Source organism: Plecotus auritus, assembly GCF_963455305.1.
Source record: "Plecotus auritus genome assembly, chromosome: 3".
Taxonomy (NCBI): Eukaryota; Metazoa; Chordata; class Mammalia; order Chiroptera; family Vespertilionidae; genus Plecotus; species Plecotus auritus.
The window spans coordinates 99,778,569-99,796,219 of NC_137772.1; the positions used below are offsets into that span (position 1 = coordinate 99,778,569).

The window sequence follows — 17,651 nt, forward strand, 5'->3', positions numbered from 1 at the left end:
ACATGCCACCACCTCACAATTTTTATTTTTGTTTTGCAAAGCATAGTTACCTTCCATATAATTTTATGTTGGGTTTATTACTGTTATTGTAAAATGAATGAGTAAATATTTTAAAATTTTCTCATATTTAATTTCTAATATGGGGTCCTTAAAAAGAATGTAAATTTTCAGACATACTAGTACAGACCAATTTCTTTTACATTTAGCTAAAATTTCTATTCACTTTGAAAATGCAGAAGGAATGGTAAGTCTATAAAACCATTTATAGACTATAAAATATTACTATAAAATATTACTAGAAGATCAAGTGATAGTTCAGTGTTATCACTGATAGTTCAGTGTTAACTATCTGGGGACAGGAGTGACTGTCTAAATCCATGATTCAATATTTTTTCAAACAGATAACTGTAAATCATAAAGATACACTATTTCCAAAACCTGCCAGTTTCAATCAAGAGAAAACATAAATAGCCATGTGAATACTTTGTAAGTGAAATCACCATAAAAGACATTTACTTATCTTTTAAAATAATCTACACTAATAAGAGTAAGATGCAAACTGACCATACCTTCGTGATGCCCACCAGCCAATCAGGAGTGAGTATGCAAATTAACCCAACAAAGATGGTGGGTTAATTTGCATACGCAGGCGCCGGGCGGCTAGGGGCGGGACAGGATGCTTGCATTGTCGCCATGGCGATGCCGCAGGTGTTCCGCCCTGCCCCAGCTGCTCCGGGCCTCTGGGCAGCATGGGAAGGCGGAAAGGTGGCTCCGGGCTGGAGCGAAGGCGGTGCTGGTAGCCAGGTTAAGGAAGGCCCATTCTTGCACGAATATTCGTGCATCGGGCCTCTAGTTGCATATATAAAAGGTTCTTCTAATAAAGTCACTTTAGTATTTTTTTTTTAGAGGAAATAAAGCATTGGCAATCAACAGTTAAGGAAGAGATAGACCAGCCGTGGGCAAACTACGGCCCGCGGGCTGGATCCGGCCCGTTCGGCTGTTCTATCCGGCCTGTGGAGCCGAAAGAGTGGAGGGTTCTCTTGCTCTCCCCTCCGCTCCTTCACCAGCAGCAGTGTTAACATGGCAACGCTGGGAAACACGGCCGCAGCTCCTTCTTCTGAGTGGGCGGATTTATATCCGCCCATTCAGTAGAAGGGACAACCTCTCAATCTTCCAGAGGCTCCTTGTAATGCCTGCAGACGCGTCCCCTGACATCACCCTGGGAATGCGTAGACAAGTTATCGTGGTGATGTAGGGAGACACGCCCCTGGAGAGCACAGTATCAGAGCATTAGCTAAAAAGGAGACCAACAACACTGTTCCCACTGAAGTTGATGTTTTAAAGACCAAAAACCTTTCAACCCAGTCTACACTGCCATCTACATCTACGTCTCGGGCATAATTTGGAAGTTGCACTAAAGAAAATGTTTAATTTACTGTTTACACATTTTGTTCTTTTCTATTTGTTTTAGTTTTAAATTATTTTATTATATTTAAGTTTAATTTGAAAGGCTTTTGTACCTTTCCTTTGTTAGGCAATTTTATTTTGCCTTTGCCATCTTCAATATAAGGTATGTTATTGTGCTATGATTCCTCCATTTTTTGAAGTTTCAAATTATAATAATTAGTATTTACGTTCTTCTTGTTAAAATGTTTGAAATGAATAAAACCATTGAAATTAAAAAAAAAAAAAAAGACCATACCCTTTTATGTAATGATGTTTACTTTGAATTTATATTAGTTCACACAAACACTCCATCCATGCTTTTGTTCTGGCCCTCCGGTCCAGTTTAAGAACCCATTGTGGCCCTCGAGTCAAAAAGTTTGCCCACCCCTGAGATAGACTATAAGGAGTCTATATAAAAACAAAGAGCCTGAACAGAAAGACAGAAAATCTGAAAAGTGATAGATGGAAGCCAAGGGGAAAAGTACTTCAGGAAGGCAGAGGTTCTTGAACGTGTTATATGCTGCACAAAGGTTATGAAAGATGGAGACAAGAATGTCTCCACTTATTTAGCAAAGAGGGGGTTATTGGGGACCTTGAAAACCAATTGTAGTGAAGACATGGGTCAGAAGACTGAATAAATATGTGGTGAAAAAGTAGAGACAGTAAGGTATAGAACCCTTTTAAGAATTTAGTTACAAAGTGGGAACAAGCAGGGTGATGGCTAAAAGTATCATGGGGAGAAGAAAAATGTGTCAAGATGAATGTTAAAAGATATAAAAGAGAATGCATCCTATATAATAAAAGCCTAATATGCAAATCGACTGAACAGCAGAATGACTGGTCACTATGACGCACACTGACGACCAGGGGGCAGACGCTCAACACAGGAGCTGCCCCCAAGGCCAGCCAAGGCAGGTGCCAGCGGGGGGGCCCCCCTATCACCCCGCCAGTCGCCCTGCAGATTGGTCCTGATCGCTGGCCACGCCTAGGGACCCTACCCATGCATAAATTTCTTGCATCAGGCCTCTAGTATTAAATAAACAAGATTGTAAAGGTGGGAGGAATTCAGATCCAGAATACAGAGGAATATAACCTTATACAGCAGGGGGAAGGCCTCTTCTACAAAACAAAAGGGAAATAAAAAAGTTTAGGTGTACATAAAAAACTAGTTTGTAAGTGTTTATTGGCAGGAAGTTGAGGGAGCTTGTGGATGAAAAGTTCTATCACCTTTGTGTAGTAAAGAGCAAGCAGGACAAATAAAGGGATTAGAAATTTAAGGAGAAGTTTTTGACATAGGTACTATGAAAACATGGAGAAAAATGACAGGTTTTTCTGAACCTTTTAAATTTTCAATAAAATGTATGCATTATTGAGAGAAACCAAGATGGCGGCATAGGTAAACACCTAAACTGCTGCCTCGCACAACAATTTCAAAACTACAACTAAAAGACAGAACGGACACCATCCAGAACCGCAGGAAAGCTGACTGAGTGAAAATTCTACAACTAGAAGGAAGGAGAAAAGCTCACAGAGAATTGGAGGTACGGCAAAGGGTCTTGGTGCGCGCAGAGAGGAAGAGCGGCGGAGTGCCTGGCTGGCTTTCTCTGGCGGAAGGGGGAAGGGAGCCCCCGACCGCATTGAACCCCAGTTCTGACTGCACTGAACACCTATTCCGGGCGAGCCCCTGGGGACCCACGCTCTTGTGGGGGGAGTCTGGACTCTCGGGCGGAGACTCGGGAGCCGGGGAAGGCGGAAGACTGAAAGTCCGCTCGCGCCAGTGCGCACAAAGGCTGCGGGAGGCTGCCACAGGCTTTCCCTAGCGGAAGGGAGTGAGAGGCTCCTGACGGCACAAAACCCCAGTTCTGACTGAAGTGAGCCCCAGTTCTGACTGCAGTGAACCCCAGTTCCAGGCGAGCCCCCGGGGACCCACGCTCTTGTGGGGGGAGTCTGGACTCTCGGGCGGAGACTCGGGAGCCGGGGAAGGCAGAAGACTGAAAGTCCGCTCGCGCCAGTGCGCACAAAGGCTGCGGGAGGCTGCCACAGGCTTTCCCTAGCGGAAGGGAGTGAGAGGCTCCTGACGGCACAAAACCCCAGTTCTGACTGAAGTGAGCCCCAGTTCTGACTGCAGTGAACCCCAGTTCCAGGCGAGCCCCCGGGGACCCACGCTCTTGTGGGGGGAGTCTGGACTCTCGGGCGGAGACTCGGGAGCCGGGGAAGGCGGAAGACTGAAAGTCCGCTCGCGCCAGTGCGCACAAAGGCTGCGGGAGGCTGCCACAGGCTTTCCCTAGCGGAAGGGAGTGAGAGGCTCCTGACGGCACTGAACACCAGTTCTGACTGAAGTGAGCCCCAGTTCTGACTGCAGTGAACCCCAGTTCCAGGCGAGCCCCCGGAGACCCACGCTCTTGTGGGGGGAGTCTGGACTCTCGGGCGGAGAATCGGGAGCCGGGAAGGCAGAGGACTGAAGGCACACACGTGCTAGCAAGGGCAAGGCTGATGGGAAGCCAAGACTGAGACTCCACCCCATCCAAGCTGAGCACAGAGGCTATTGCAATTTGGCAAGTCTAATCCTATAAGGCTGTCTCCAGCACCGGACTTCTCCCAGCATAGACACAGCTGATCCTTACAGCCAACTGGCCTGGAGGTCAATTCTTCCCAGTGATACCAACAACAATAAAGACTTAATTACAACAAGGCTGTACACACAGTCCACAAAGGTGTGCACCAAGAGTGTCCACCTCAGGTTAACTGGGGAGGCAGACCCACTGGGCCAAATTGGAAACATAGCACACAAATCTAACAACTCAGGGAAGCAGTGAAAATGCGGCGTCTAAGAATCAGATCACAAACGAAAGAAATGGAGGAAAACAAACGACTGGATATAGAATTCAAAACCACGGTTATAAGGCTTTTCAAGAATATCCTAGAAAAGGCCGATAAATATAACGAGACCCTCGAAGATATGAAAAAGGACCAACTAGAAATTAAACATACACTGACTGAAATAAAAAATATTATACAGAGACCCAAAAACAGACAAGGGGAACACAAAAATCAAGTCAAAGAATTGAAATACAAAGAAGCAAAAAACACTCAACCGAAAAAGCAAAAAGCAAAAAAAAAAAATCCAAAAAGTTGAAGATAATGTAAGAAGACTCTGGGACAACTTCAAGCGTACCAACATCAGAATTATGGGGGTGCCAGAAGAAGAGAGAGAGCAAAATACTGAAAACCTATTTGAAGAAATAATGACCGAAAACTTCCCCCACCTGGTGAAAGAAATAGACTTACAAGTCCAGGAAGCCCACAGAACCCCAAACAAAAGGAATCCAAAGAGGACTACACCAAGACACATCATAATTAAAATGCCAAGAGCAAAAGACAAAGAGAGAATATTAAAAGCAGCAAGAGAAAAACAGTTAGTTACCTACAAGGGAGCACCCATACGACTGTCAGCTGACTTTTCAACAGAAACTATGCAGGCCAGACGGGAGTGGCAAGAAATTTTCAATGTGATGAATAGCAAGAACCTACAACCAAGATTACTCTACCCAGCAAAGCTATCATTCAGAATGGAAGGGCAGATAAAGAGTTTCACAGACAAGAAAAAGCTAAAGGAGTTCATCACCACCAAACCAGTATTATATGAAATGCTGAAAGGCATTCTTAAAGAAGAGGAAGAAGAAAAAAGGAAAGATAAAAATTATGAACAACAAATACATATCTATCAACAAGTGAACCTAAAAATCAAGTGAATTAAAAACCTGAGGAACAGAATAATCTGGTGAATACAATAGAATCAGGGGCATAGAAAGGGAGTGGACTGATAATTCTCAGGGGGAAAGGGGTATGGGGGGGTTCATAAAGAGACTGGACAAAAATCATACACCTATGGATGAGGACAGTGGGGGGTAGGTAAGGGCAGAAGGTGGGGTGGGAAATGGCTGGAGGGGAACTATGGGGGAAAAAAGGAGAAATAATTGTAATAATCTGAATAAAGATTTATTTAAAAAAAAATAAAAAAAATAAAACACATAGTGAAAAAAAAAATGTATGCATTATTGTAATAGAGAAATTTTTACTTTTAAAGATAGGAAGTTTTTAAGAAATTTCAGAAAATTTTAATCCCAAAACAAGTAAAATAAAAAGAAAAGAATGTTGGGTATGTTGAGTTAATTCCTTACTATTCCAGAAAAGTTAGCTATCCAATTTTGAAGAGTCAAGGTTTCTAATATTTTATTTTCAACAACATTTGTGCCTAGGGGTGGGGGGTGGGGGGGAGGGGGGGTGTCTCAGCCTGGCCTGCACCCTCTGCAATTCGGGATCCCTACACCTTTTTCTTATCTAGCTAACCTCTTCACATTTAAAAAAATTAACTGAAATACTACCTACTCTAGGAAATCCTCTTTGAAGAAATCTCTTTACAATCTATATTAAGTGTTTTCATAGTATACCATTCTTTTTCTTTAGCAGCAACTTAGAGTGGATGCAATGTGCTTCTCATTCTTGCGTCTGAATTTTTCCTTGTTGCTCTTGTAATAGCGAAGCTTATCCAATTTACATTTGCCTTTCAAGGGCTTATATTTGGTTCAGTTTCTAGTTGGCTCCCTGCTTTTTTTTTAAGCAATAAATTTGGGTTGTGATAGGAAGCCTCACTTGTAATCAAGCCTGTAGGTCTCCCTATCTGACTATTTCTATAATACCTATCACTTTAGCATACCAGAGATTGTGTTCATTTACAGAAAATAACAATAAATGTCACCTGATCATTTGATCTTCTAGTAATATTTTATAGCAAGATGTATTATTCTAGTAATTTAACTATTACAAAACTGAGGCGTACAGAAATAAATCACATTGAACAATAAAGAATGACTCAAATATCAAAGCATAGTACACTTAGGGCCTCCCTTGTCCTGTGCCTCAGATATAACAACATAGTACACAGTTCACATGAAACTCAGCTTCCTTTAAAATAGGAAGGAATGCCATACTCATGAAGCAGCTACTTCCACACATATTTTTTTTTATTTAATCCACAGCACATACTCTTTGTACCAATTGTTGGAAAATCACCCTAGCAATTACCTCTGTTCCTCTCTGTATTGTTGCCTTACATTCTGAGGTCATTACTGCGCTTTTATCATCCACTTGCTCTAATAAGATTATGAATTATTTAAGGGCAGAGATCATGACTTGAGCTTGTGTTTCTCTGTCATGGTGCCTAGATAAATACTCAAATGCCATCCAGTCCAAATGACAGTGATGAGAGAGGCCCACCATTGCTGGAGACATCTTACTTTTATTTAAGGGGCCTCACTTGTTCTTCGCCTTTGCAGAGGAGTGAGTAGGGGCTGAGGGAATTTGGGGAAACCCAGACAGAATTCTCCTCCTAAAAGATTTTGCTAAGCTGGCGCCTGAGACCTCAGGTGGCTTTTTCGCCCAAGACTGCCGGGCATTTGTCCAATTAAAACCCAGACACACAGCAATAACAAAGGCACTGGTCTCCTACTGCTAATGTGTGGGGATCAAACCCTAGCCTGCAGGAACTCACCCCCGCAGTCAGGACTGGGCTGATGGGTGGACCTGGGCTGGTGCTCCTAACTCTGGGCAGAGGGAGACTTCCTGTGGCTACAGGCTAGAGGCCCCGGACTTTGCGCCGACAGGTCCATAGAACAGGCTGGTCAGCAGAGCAGCTTCTTTGCCCGGACCGCCAGGTGGCTTGGCTTGGCTTGGCCTGGCCCCCCTGCGGGTTTGTGTCTCCACTCCAGCCCCCCTGCGTGTTGTTCTCTCCGGCTCTGGGGCCGGGTGTGCTGTTCTCTCTGGACCCCCGCCTCCTGAGCTGGTTGTGACTGTTGCGGCGTCCCGGTCTAATTTGCATATTACCTCTTTATATACACAGATTGATCAAACACAATGGAACATTACAGCTGCCTTTACAACTACAGGGTGTCTCCCCAAAATGTATTCACACACTTGGAATAATTACAAAGGGAGTGTTTATTAAAATACATTTCATTTTCAAAATGGAGCTGTCAGCTGTTTAAGTGTGAATACATTTTGGGGGGACATACTATATTTTATAAGCAATATTAGTTTGGCTTATGAAATCCCAATGAACTAATCATAGGAGAGTTTCCTGTTTGTTCTTAGAAGCACTCTTCAACAGACAATGCTGTTCAAAGATGGAATAAATTCCCTTAAAAAGTGCTGATGTTCAAATTACTGGAGAGGCAGTTAGGGTACAATTCAAGTATTAGACTAGGTAAGTTTTCAGAGATTGTTCTTAATTATAGGCGTAACTATTTTAGGCTTGCAGGCTCTTGGCTTTCCCCAAAGATTCAACTCACCCATGGGAGCTCAAAAACAGCTACAAAAAATATGTAACCAAATGGATATGGCTATGTTCCAACCAAGTTTTTTTGCAAAGAGGTGCCTGGTCCACAATTTTAATTTTATAACCCCTGATCTAAGTTTTCAGCTTATGCTGAAACGTTGCTTAAGTTCCTAAACTCTTTAGTTATGTATAAGAAATAGCAAAGCTATTGAATTAATGAGAAAATTATATTAATTATATTAAAATGCCTAGAACACCCAACACATTCAACAAATGAGTTCCCTTTCTCTATATTTAGATCTCTAAGAATATCATAATAGTGAACATTTGTGGTATGGAAAATAAATCCTTATTTGTTAAGACAATGACTCAAAGATGATTTTGCTAATTTTTCATGAAAAAAATCCCAGATCTTACTTATTATTGGATTTGGATCTCTTTTGAAAAATGAAAGTCAACAATACCTTTTAAATAATTTTCCCAGGTCTTTAAAATTTTTTAATCTTTTAATATTTTATGAAAAACAACAAACATAAATTTAGATTTAATTTTTTAACCCTGATGTTGAGGAACTGAAAATCTACAAATGTAATAAATTCCAAAGGACTGTGATGGTGCACAATAAAGTTCTAGGAAGAAAAAAAGGAAGGGGAAGTTGAAAAATGCGGTGTAAACAGCTTTTTCTGCCTTTGTTCTGCAATTATATGCCATTTTCTACTGATAGGGAGATAACAGTTGAAAAGTGTTTTGAACCTACTCATCTACTGATGGGCACTTGGGCTGAAGCCCACAAAAAGTGTCTGTAAAGTGAATAATCAATAAATTGACTACATAAACAAAGATTTTTGAAACTCACCATCTCTATTAGTCTCCCACTCTACATTTTCTTCTTCACTTTCTGGAGTTCTCTCCTTGGTGATTTTTATGTCTTCCTTTTCTCTATGTCTCCCCCTTGAAGATTCTTTCTAAAAAGTACATAAATACACAGAAATTACTGTTATTTTTTTAAAAATTGAATGAGATAATTATTGTAATACAAAATATTTCTAACTTCATTCATCTTTGTTTTAACAAAGAATCAGTTTTGCAAATAATCACTTATCCACTAAGTAGAGGATGTGACAAGTTCTAGTGTAGCACCACAATGAAAAGACATTACAGAATACCTATTTCACTAAAGAATAGCGATGTAGTACCAATAAGGAGTAACTAAGATTTTAAAATATACAAAGCAAATCTATTATTTTAAACTTTGATAGTGTGCTACATACTTTTTTTGTGTGAAATTCACAGGGTAAAAGACAGTTTAAAATGGATAATATACACAAGGGTTTGTGACTTTAACGTAACAGCATTTCCTACACACCCTAAAGATAAATCCAAACTCATTACAAATGCTTTCAAAAAGAGACTTGCCCTATTTTGATGAAAACAAAAATGGTAGCCAAAATAGTTAGAAATCAGTGTATACTAGTATACTGCGCATAAAAAAAGGTTTTACACTTTATTCTAGGTGTAATAGCAGCCTACTGACAAGACAGGATAATAGTAATTAGCTTATAAAATTTAATAAACATATATCACGTAACAGAAAGACTTTCAAACCACAATTAACTAAGTGGTAAAAAAATAACCAGTATCATATAATTATCTTCCCACCCACAGTGTATCACTTTTATTAACACTAAATCCTGACTATGAAAGACACTAACACACAAGGACAATAAAGGGTTAAAGTTCTTTTGGGGCATTATCAGACATAAAATTTGGCTGCTTAAAACACTAATTTATCCTTTAAGACTTCTTTTATTTTTTCAATTTTATTTCTTTATTTATGTATTTGTTTATTTATATTATGTATTGATTTTGGTGTACAGTTTAGTAGTTAGACTATTGAAACTAGTAAATTTTATATCTTTAGGTATGTAGTCATGTTGTACTACTTGCTCAATGAAATGACATATGATTGCTGGTAAGACAACAGAAGCTGACATAAATCGTAAAAATTTCTGGTTGAACCAGACATGAAAAAATGGTAAAAGGTCCAAAAACAAAAAACAAAACAAAAACAACTCCTATTTATACAGACAGAGGAAAAAAGTAACATTATTCTTAAAATATATTCTATGGACTATCAGAAACTATTCTATATACCACATAACTTTTGAATGTTCTGTGGATTAAATCTACTATAAATATATATATTAGTATGTATTGTAAAAATATTTTTATAGGTGATTATCTCCGAACTATTCAATAATATATAGTGGTTTAAAAATATATATATTTTATTGATTTCAGAGAGAAAGGGAGAGGGAGAGAGAGAGAGAAACATCAATGATGAGAAAGAATCATTGATTGGCTGTCTTCTGCATGCCCTCCACTGGGGATCGAGCCAGCAACCCAGGCATGTGCCCTTGACTGGAATTCAACCCGGGATCTTTCTTTCTTCTTTTTTTTTTTTTTAATATTCTTTATTGATTTCAGAGAGGAAGGAAGAGGGATAGAAAGATAGAAACATCAATGATGAGAGAGAATCACTGATCGGCTGCCTCCTGCACGCCCCCTACTGGGGATCGAGCCCACCACCTGGGCATGTGCCCTTTGCCAGAATCGAACCGGGGACCCTTCGGTCTGAAGGCTGACGCTCTATCCACTGAGCCAAACCAGCTAGGGCTGAACCTGGGACCTTTCAGTTCGCAGGCCCATGCTCTATCCACTGAGCCAAACCAGCTAGGGCTATATTACGGTTTTCGTCTACTTAAAGTATCATGTAATATCCAACTACAGATTTACTTGAAGAGTTTCTGAGCAGTAGTAGTGCTTATACTATAAAATAAATATTCTGTGAAATTATAACAGAACTAGAGGCCCGTTGCACGAAGATTCATGCAACAGGCCTGCCTTCCTTCCCCTGGCTGCCGGCACCAGTTTTCCTCCAGCACTCGGGACCCAGGCCTTCGCTCTGGCTGCCGCTGCCTTCTGTCTTCGCTCCAGCGGAGCGCGGCTCCTGTAGCTCTCTCCGCCCCCTGCTCTCCCCCTCATAGCAAGCATCCCGCCCTGCTGCTCCGTCTATGCAAATTAGCCCGCCATATTTGTTGGGTTAATTTGCATACTCACTCCTGATTGGCTGGTGGGTGTCATGGAGGTACGGTCATTTTGCATATTTCTCTTTTGTTAGTGTAGATATTTTTAACAGATTTAGAACCAGAAATGTAATCTCATTAAATTTCATTAATAATAATTTATATATATTATAATGACTTCTCTATTGTTTTTCAATATAACTCTGATACTATTCCCAAAGACCATATATATTCAGTAAGTTAATAAAGACTGAATGCAGTCTTCAATATTTGGAGAAATTTCAAGTTATGAAATATGTTTTATTCTAATACTTTTGTCAATATCCCACCTCAAATCATAATATAGAAAATTATTTTAGAGAGTAAGGGGGAAGGAGGAGGGAGAAAAACATGGATGAGAGAGAAACACCAATCAGTTGTCTCCTGCAAGACCCCTACTGGGGATTGAGCCTGCAACCCAGGCATGTGCCCTAACCAGGAATCAAACCAGTGACCTCTTGGTGCATGAGACAATGCTCAATCCACTGAACCACACTGGCTGGGCAAGTATACATTTAGCCTTATAAGAAATAACTGGCCGGACTAGAAAATTATTTTGATAACACTTATTAAGGAGGCTAAGATCAGTAAAAAAAAAAACATATTGTATATCCTCATTTCTCCAGTTCACTAGTATATAACTTGTTTAAGCATGTTACTGTCAAATAAAGTTATTTCCCCCTTCTCTGATATTCTAATAAATAGGGCCTGATATTACCTGTCCCATATAGTAGAGCATAGTCTGTTCTTTCACCTTCCTGTATTTCTTGAACAGAATGGCTTGTCCTCTTCTCATAAGTGCAAACATTAATTAAAAGGGCAACCATTTAATTTATTATCCTATCTAATAAAGAGGGAATATGCTCATTGACCCTCATGCCGTCCCAAAGATGGCGGCGCCCACAGCCAATAAGGAGGGAATATGCTAATTGACTGCCACCCCCTCAAAGACAGCGGCACCCACAGCCACAAGATGCCCATTCTCCTCAGCTCCGCCAGGGCGGCAGGCACGCAGCAAGGCCAGGCCCGCCTGCAGGCATCCCGGCCGCTCCGCGCACCTGCCTCTGGAGTCCCCTAGGCCCCTCAGCCACCCAGCCACCCAGGGCCGGCCCGAGGCACAGGCAATCCTCAGATGGCAGCTGCCCAGCTGGCCAGGGCCGGCCCGAGGCACAGGCAAGCCTCGGATAGCAGCTGCCCAGTCGCTCAGGGCCGCCCGAGGCTCAGGTAACCAGGGCTGGCTGAGGCTTGCGCTGCCGGCAGTGGCAGCAGTAGAGGTGTGATGGGGCGTCGCCTTCCCCTGCTTGCTGGGTCACCTTCCGCCCCTGAGGGCTCCCAGACCGTGAGAGAGGGCAGGCCAGGCTGAGGGGACCCCCCCCACCTCACCAGTGCATAAGTTTTCATGCACCGGGCCTCTAGTATATTATAAATTAGTCACCCTGCAACATGTACATGTTAAAATATTTGTTAAAAACACACACAATATTTTAGCCAGTGCCCTTGGAAGGCGATATTTTAAGAATTCAGAATTTACTTGGATTTCTAAATATATTATGTAATACTGACAGTAGATCACAGCAACAACCTGTGATCAAACTTGCTAATAATTTTTGCAGCAAAACAAACTTCACCCATTGGGTTAAAACTATAGTTTTATGCCAATTAAGATCAGACTTTGCTGACAAATAAGACTACGCCTAACTTCCATTAAAAACCAAAATTTCTTATTGTTTTTTTCCTTTCCCACAGATTACTATTCCTAGTTTTCACTCCACATTAAGGCATATTTCTTTTACCATAATAACAACCAACCAGTTTAGGTTTCCCCAGGGTGCCTCTCGCCTCCTACAACATAAGAATTCTTTCCTTCTGGCCACATCTGAATCAATAATTGATAACAAGATAATAGCCATGCACGATTGCTGAATCAAGTGAATTAGCAGCAAGGAGAATGGGATTATTATGACTAGATTACACTAACCAAGGCACAGCTGTTACCTTTGGGTCAATTCCCCAAACCATAGTGCAGGTACAAAATGAAAAGGTGATAGAATAGATTCTGGGGAGTGTAAAACAATTTACACTACACCTTTTGATACTATACTTCACCTTCTCCAAGTTCCATGATACATTTTTGATAACTGCATATACAATAACAAAACAGACTTTTCCAACCTAGTAAAGATTCTCATCTTTACATTTCAGAAGAAACATCTTCCTGTACATAACCTTTTATACATTCCTATTTAGTGAAGGTCTCCTAGTAATCACCACTTTCATTTTATCCGAACACCTCTTTATTATATCTTCTTGAAAAACTGTTTGCTAGGTATATAACTATGGGTTTACAGATGTTATCTCAACACTTTGAGAATATTATTCCACTGTGTTTTGGCTTCCATTGTCATTCTGTCATTCTGCTGCTTCTTTGTAGGAGGATTTGCTGTTTTTTTTCAGGACATTTGTAGTATTTTGTCTGTTGCTCGAGTTTTGCAATTTCAATATAATACTCTACTTGATATGTGTTGTTCTTTCTGTATCTGTAGATTTTTATCTCATCAATTATGGAAAATTCCTAGTCACTACTTCTTTTAAATGTTGTCATTCTCACATTCTAATTTTCCTGGGATTCCAAGTAGATGTACATTAGATTTTCTAAGTATTTTACCCACATTTTTGAACCTCTTCAATATTTTCTATAACCCTGTCTCTCTATGTGCAGCATTCAGGATAAAATTTCAGCTCCATCTTTCAGTTCACCAAGTCTCTCCTCAGTAAGGCTTAATTAGTCTCTAACCGGCTCTAATATTTGTAAAATTTTCAAGGCCATCACTAGCTTTCAGATTTGTTGCTCAATCCTTGGTTTCAAATGTTTTTGCTTCCTTGTCTTTGCTGCTCTTTTGTGTTCTTCAGGAAGCAGCACTGCATTAAAAATGTACTTGCTGTCTCTTATCCAAGATCCAGTTTTGTTGTAGTGGGAGGAAGGAACACCAGAGTATATAACCCATAATAATGATGAAAGAGGAATTAAGGCTTATGCTTTTTTATAGAAATCATGTCAGTTTGCCTATTGCTTAAAGCAGGGATGGGGAACCTTTTTTCTGCCAAAGGCCATTTGTATTTGTATAAATAACATCATTCACAGGCCATACAAAATTATCAACTTAAAAATTAGCCTGTTATATTTAGTCAAACATTTAATTAACTCAGCCCTAATGTGATGGCTGGAACTGCTTCTCTTTGATAAGGCGTGTGATGTTAACTGGTATTGACAATGTTGCTACTTGCAACTGCTTTTCCATGGACCGCAGTTGACTTTGTGATGGTAAGTTTTGAAAAGAATGGCTCACAGCAATAAGTTGTCCATACACAGATGCATATTTCAATGCATGTCTCCTCAAATTGGGGAATTCATCATTGCTTATGTAACATTTATAGAACATAAGCAGTAGGAGGTTTTACGTGGCTTTCAGCTCAGTTGAATGATTTTGTGTTTGTAGGTTATTAGGCATATCAGCTGGTTCAACATTGAACAGTGTAGCAAAGGTGTTCAATTAAAAAATGATTTGTTTACTTTTCATGTCCTTGAATCTTACATTAAATGCCTCAATTAGTTTTTGCACATTCACCAGCACATTCAAGTGTCGTAGAAGGCTTTTGTCCTTCCAGAGTGGGAAAATGCACACCATGATATTCCTTTCAAGTTATACTTTTCACAGCCTTAATTTAGCTTCAAATGATTTCACTTTTGAAAGCAGGGAGCTGAGAAGCTGGTTGGGGCCCTGCAGCTTGAGGTTCAGCTCTGAGAGGTACTTAGTAATGTCCACCATGAACACTAGATCACACAGCCACTTGCTATCATTGAGTTCCCTGACTGGTTTTCCCTTCAGCTCCATGAACTGCTTGACTTCATCCTGCAGTTAGTAAAACCTCATGAGCATGTTCCTGTGACTCAGCCACCACTCTTCACAGTGATAAATAAGATCACTGTACTCAGCATCAAGATCTTTCAGAAACTCCTTAAACTAGTGGCTGTTAAACCCTCTGCTTTTAACAAAATCTATGCATGACACTACAGCTGACATTACATTGTTGGGTAGCAACCACTGTTCACAGAGACTTTCTTGGTGTATGATGCAGTGGCATATAATTAAATCACTTGGATCAAGACTGAGACAATTTAGTTCTTTCTTAATAAATGCACAATTATAACCCTTTTTGCAAGCCAACCATAGCTGGAGCTCCACCTGTAATCATGTCTTTTCAAATGTTAGCTTAAATTTTTTCATTGATAAAACAAGTCTCTAATAAGTCTTCACCTTTTGTAATACCATGCCTGACTTCCAGTGACAGCAGTTCCTCTCGCATGCAACTCTACAGTTATCCCATGAACAAAAAAGGTCAAATGGGCAGTATTTGTTATGTCCATTGTCTCGTCATAAGCCAGAGAGAAAAACTGGAAATCTGCAGAATCCTTCAGTGTTTTAATACCTTGTGTTAAGTCAGTACTCTGATCTGAGATAGTTCTCTGAGAAAAACCAACACTCTGAAACAATTTTACTTTGTCTGGTGCCAACAACTCTCCAGCAGCCACCACGCACTGTTTCACAAACTCTCCATCTACGTGAAGCCTCAGCTTCTTTGTGATGAACTCACTCACTACATAACTGGTCTGCATAACATTGTCTCTGTCATAAGTCCTAATGAAAGTGGCCTGTTGTGATTCCAAACTCTGCTGCACAGCATTGATTTTATCGACACATTTGGCCTCCCAATTCATTGAGGTTAGCCTGTTTTGAGTTGTAATGATGCTCCAGGTTGGCTTTATTACTACTAATGCATGGCCACAAACTAGGCACCCAGGTTGCCTTTGACTTCAACAACAACAAAAATCATTTGTCCATTTTTCTTGGAAAGATTGACACCCTGCATCAACTTTTATTTTTCTGTAGTTGCCATTTGTAGAATATCACACCACGTAGGTTTTAATAACTATCCAGTGTGTGTGTTGCCAGAGACACTATTGTTTTGCTTTGATTGCTGTTCTAATCCTGCATCTTGGATTTGGAACATATCCAACGTTTGACTATTGAGGTCTTTTCTGTGTAGTGTAATTTCCACAACATTCATGAGATTCCGTTTTTGTGAAGACTGTTGATCACAGACATGTGGATAAAGGTTAGATTGGAGTTATTGTCTGTGTCAAGAAGGAAGTCAACAACATCATGTCAATCATTGGAGGCAAGGTCATTAATGCCTCGAGGAATTATCATTGCATCTCATCTCATCATCACCAGATCATTGTGGTTTCACCAATGTGCTAACACTTCCACAATGTGTACACTCACAGCCTACCTGGCATTGACTGTCTTCTGAGTCACTGTAATATAGGCAGATGGGCCTGGAGCAGATGAGAAGCAAACGTGTCTGTCCTGTCATGTACTCATACATGTGCAGTCTATTCAACAATGGACGTTCTTTGTTTGTCCCTAAAAATTTATGTTATGATTCACTTAATACAAATTTGTGTTGCTATGAAAAAAGTTCCTAGATTTATTGAATTCCTAGTTTCACCTGCGGTTGCTATGGCAGGGCCAGACCAAGTGATTTTTCGGGCCTTATATGGACTGCAAGCCAGACATTCCCCATCCCTGGTTTAAAATACAGTCAACTAGTCACCCTTGGATTTCTCCAAAACTACTGTTAGGTCATGCCACCCTATGCTATATTATTACATTTGACATTTTGTAACTAGAATCAAGTCTATGTTTCTTAATTTCTCTTTCTGATAGTTCATTATTGTACAAAAATGCAATCCATTTCAGAATATTGTGTATCCGACTACTCTGCTGAAATTATCAGTTCTAATAATTTAGTGTGTGTTTGTAATCTCTGGGGTTCTCTATGCAGAGAATCATGTTAGCTGCAAATAATGACAATTTTACTGCTACTTTTCAATTTGGATCATTCTAGGTCATTTTTATTTGCCTCAAGATATCTTTTGATTTCTTCCTTGAATTTGTTGTTAACCCATCCATTTTTTAGTAGAATGTTATTTAGCCCCATGTGTTTCCGTGTTTTCCAGTTTCTTCTTGTAAATGATTTCTAGTTTCATACCATTGTGGTTGGAGAAGATACTTGATTTGATTTTAATCTTCTTCAATTTATTGAGATTTGTTTTGTGAACTAACATGTGGTCTAGCCCAAAAAATGTTCCATGTGCACTTGAAAAGAATTTATATTCTGCTGCTTTAGGGTGAAATGCTCTAAAATATCAATTAAATCCATCTGGTCTAATGGGTCATTTAAGGCTGCTGTTTCCTTGATCAATGAATGATCCATTGATGTCAATTGTCACTGACATCAATAACCGAATTACTGTCAATCTCTACATTTATATCCATCAATATATATTTAGGTGCTCCTACATTGGGTGCAATAATGTTTACAAGGGTTATATCCTCTCATCAGATTGATCACTTTATCATTATGTAATGCTTTTCTTTGTTTCTTGTTATAGCCTTTGTTCCAAGTCTATATTGTCTAATATAAGTATTGCTACCCCAGCTTTTATTTATCATTTCCATTTGTGTGATATATCCTTTTTCATCTTTTTTACTTTCAGTTTGTGTGTGTCTTTCCATCTGAAATGGGTCTCTTGTAGACAGCACATGTATGGATCTTATTGTCCTATCCATTCAGCAACCTTATCTTTTAAATGGAGCACTTAATCCATTTACACTTAAGGT

At 40.0% G+C, this 17,651-nt stretch overlaps 1 protein-coding gene across 1 annotated transcript in view; it reads right to left on the reverse strand.

Annotated features, from left to right (window-relative positions):
• The window catches only part of ZC3H13 (zinc finger CCCH-type containing 13), a 154,000-nt gene that overhangs the window by 104,466 nt on the left and 31,883 nt on the right, over positions 1–17,651 (reverse strand). The window contains exon 5 of the mRNA XM_080662520.1: positions 8,637–8,745. Within this exon, the coding sequence (XP_080518646.1) occupies positions 8,637–8,745 (109 nt within the window). The remainder of the gene's footprint in view (positions 1–8,636; positions 8,746–17,651) is intronic.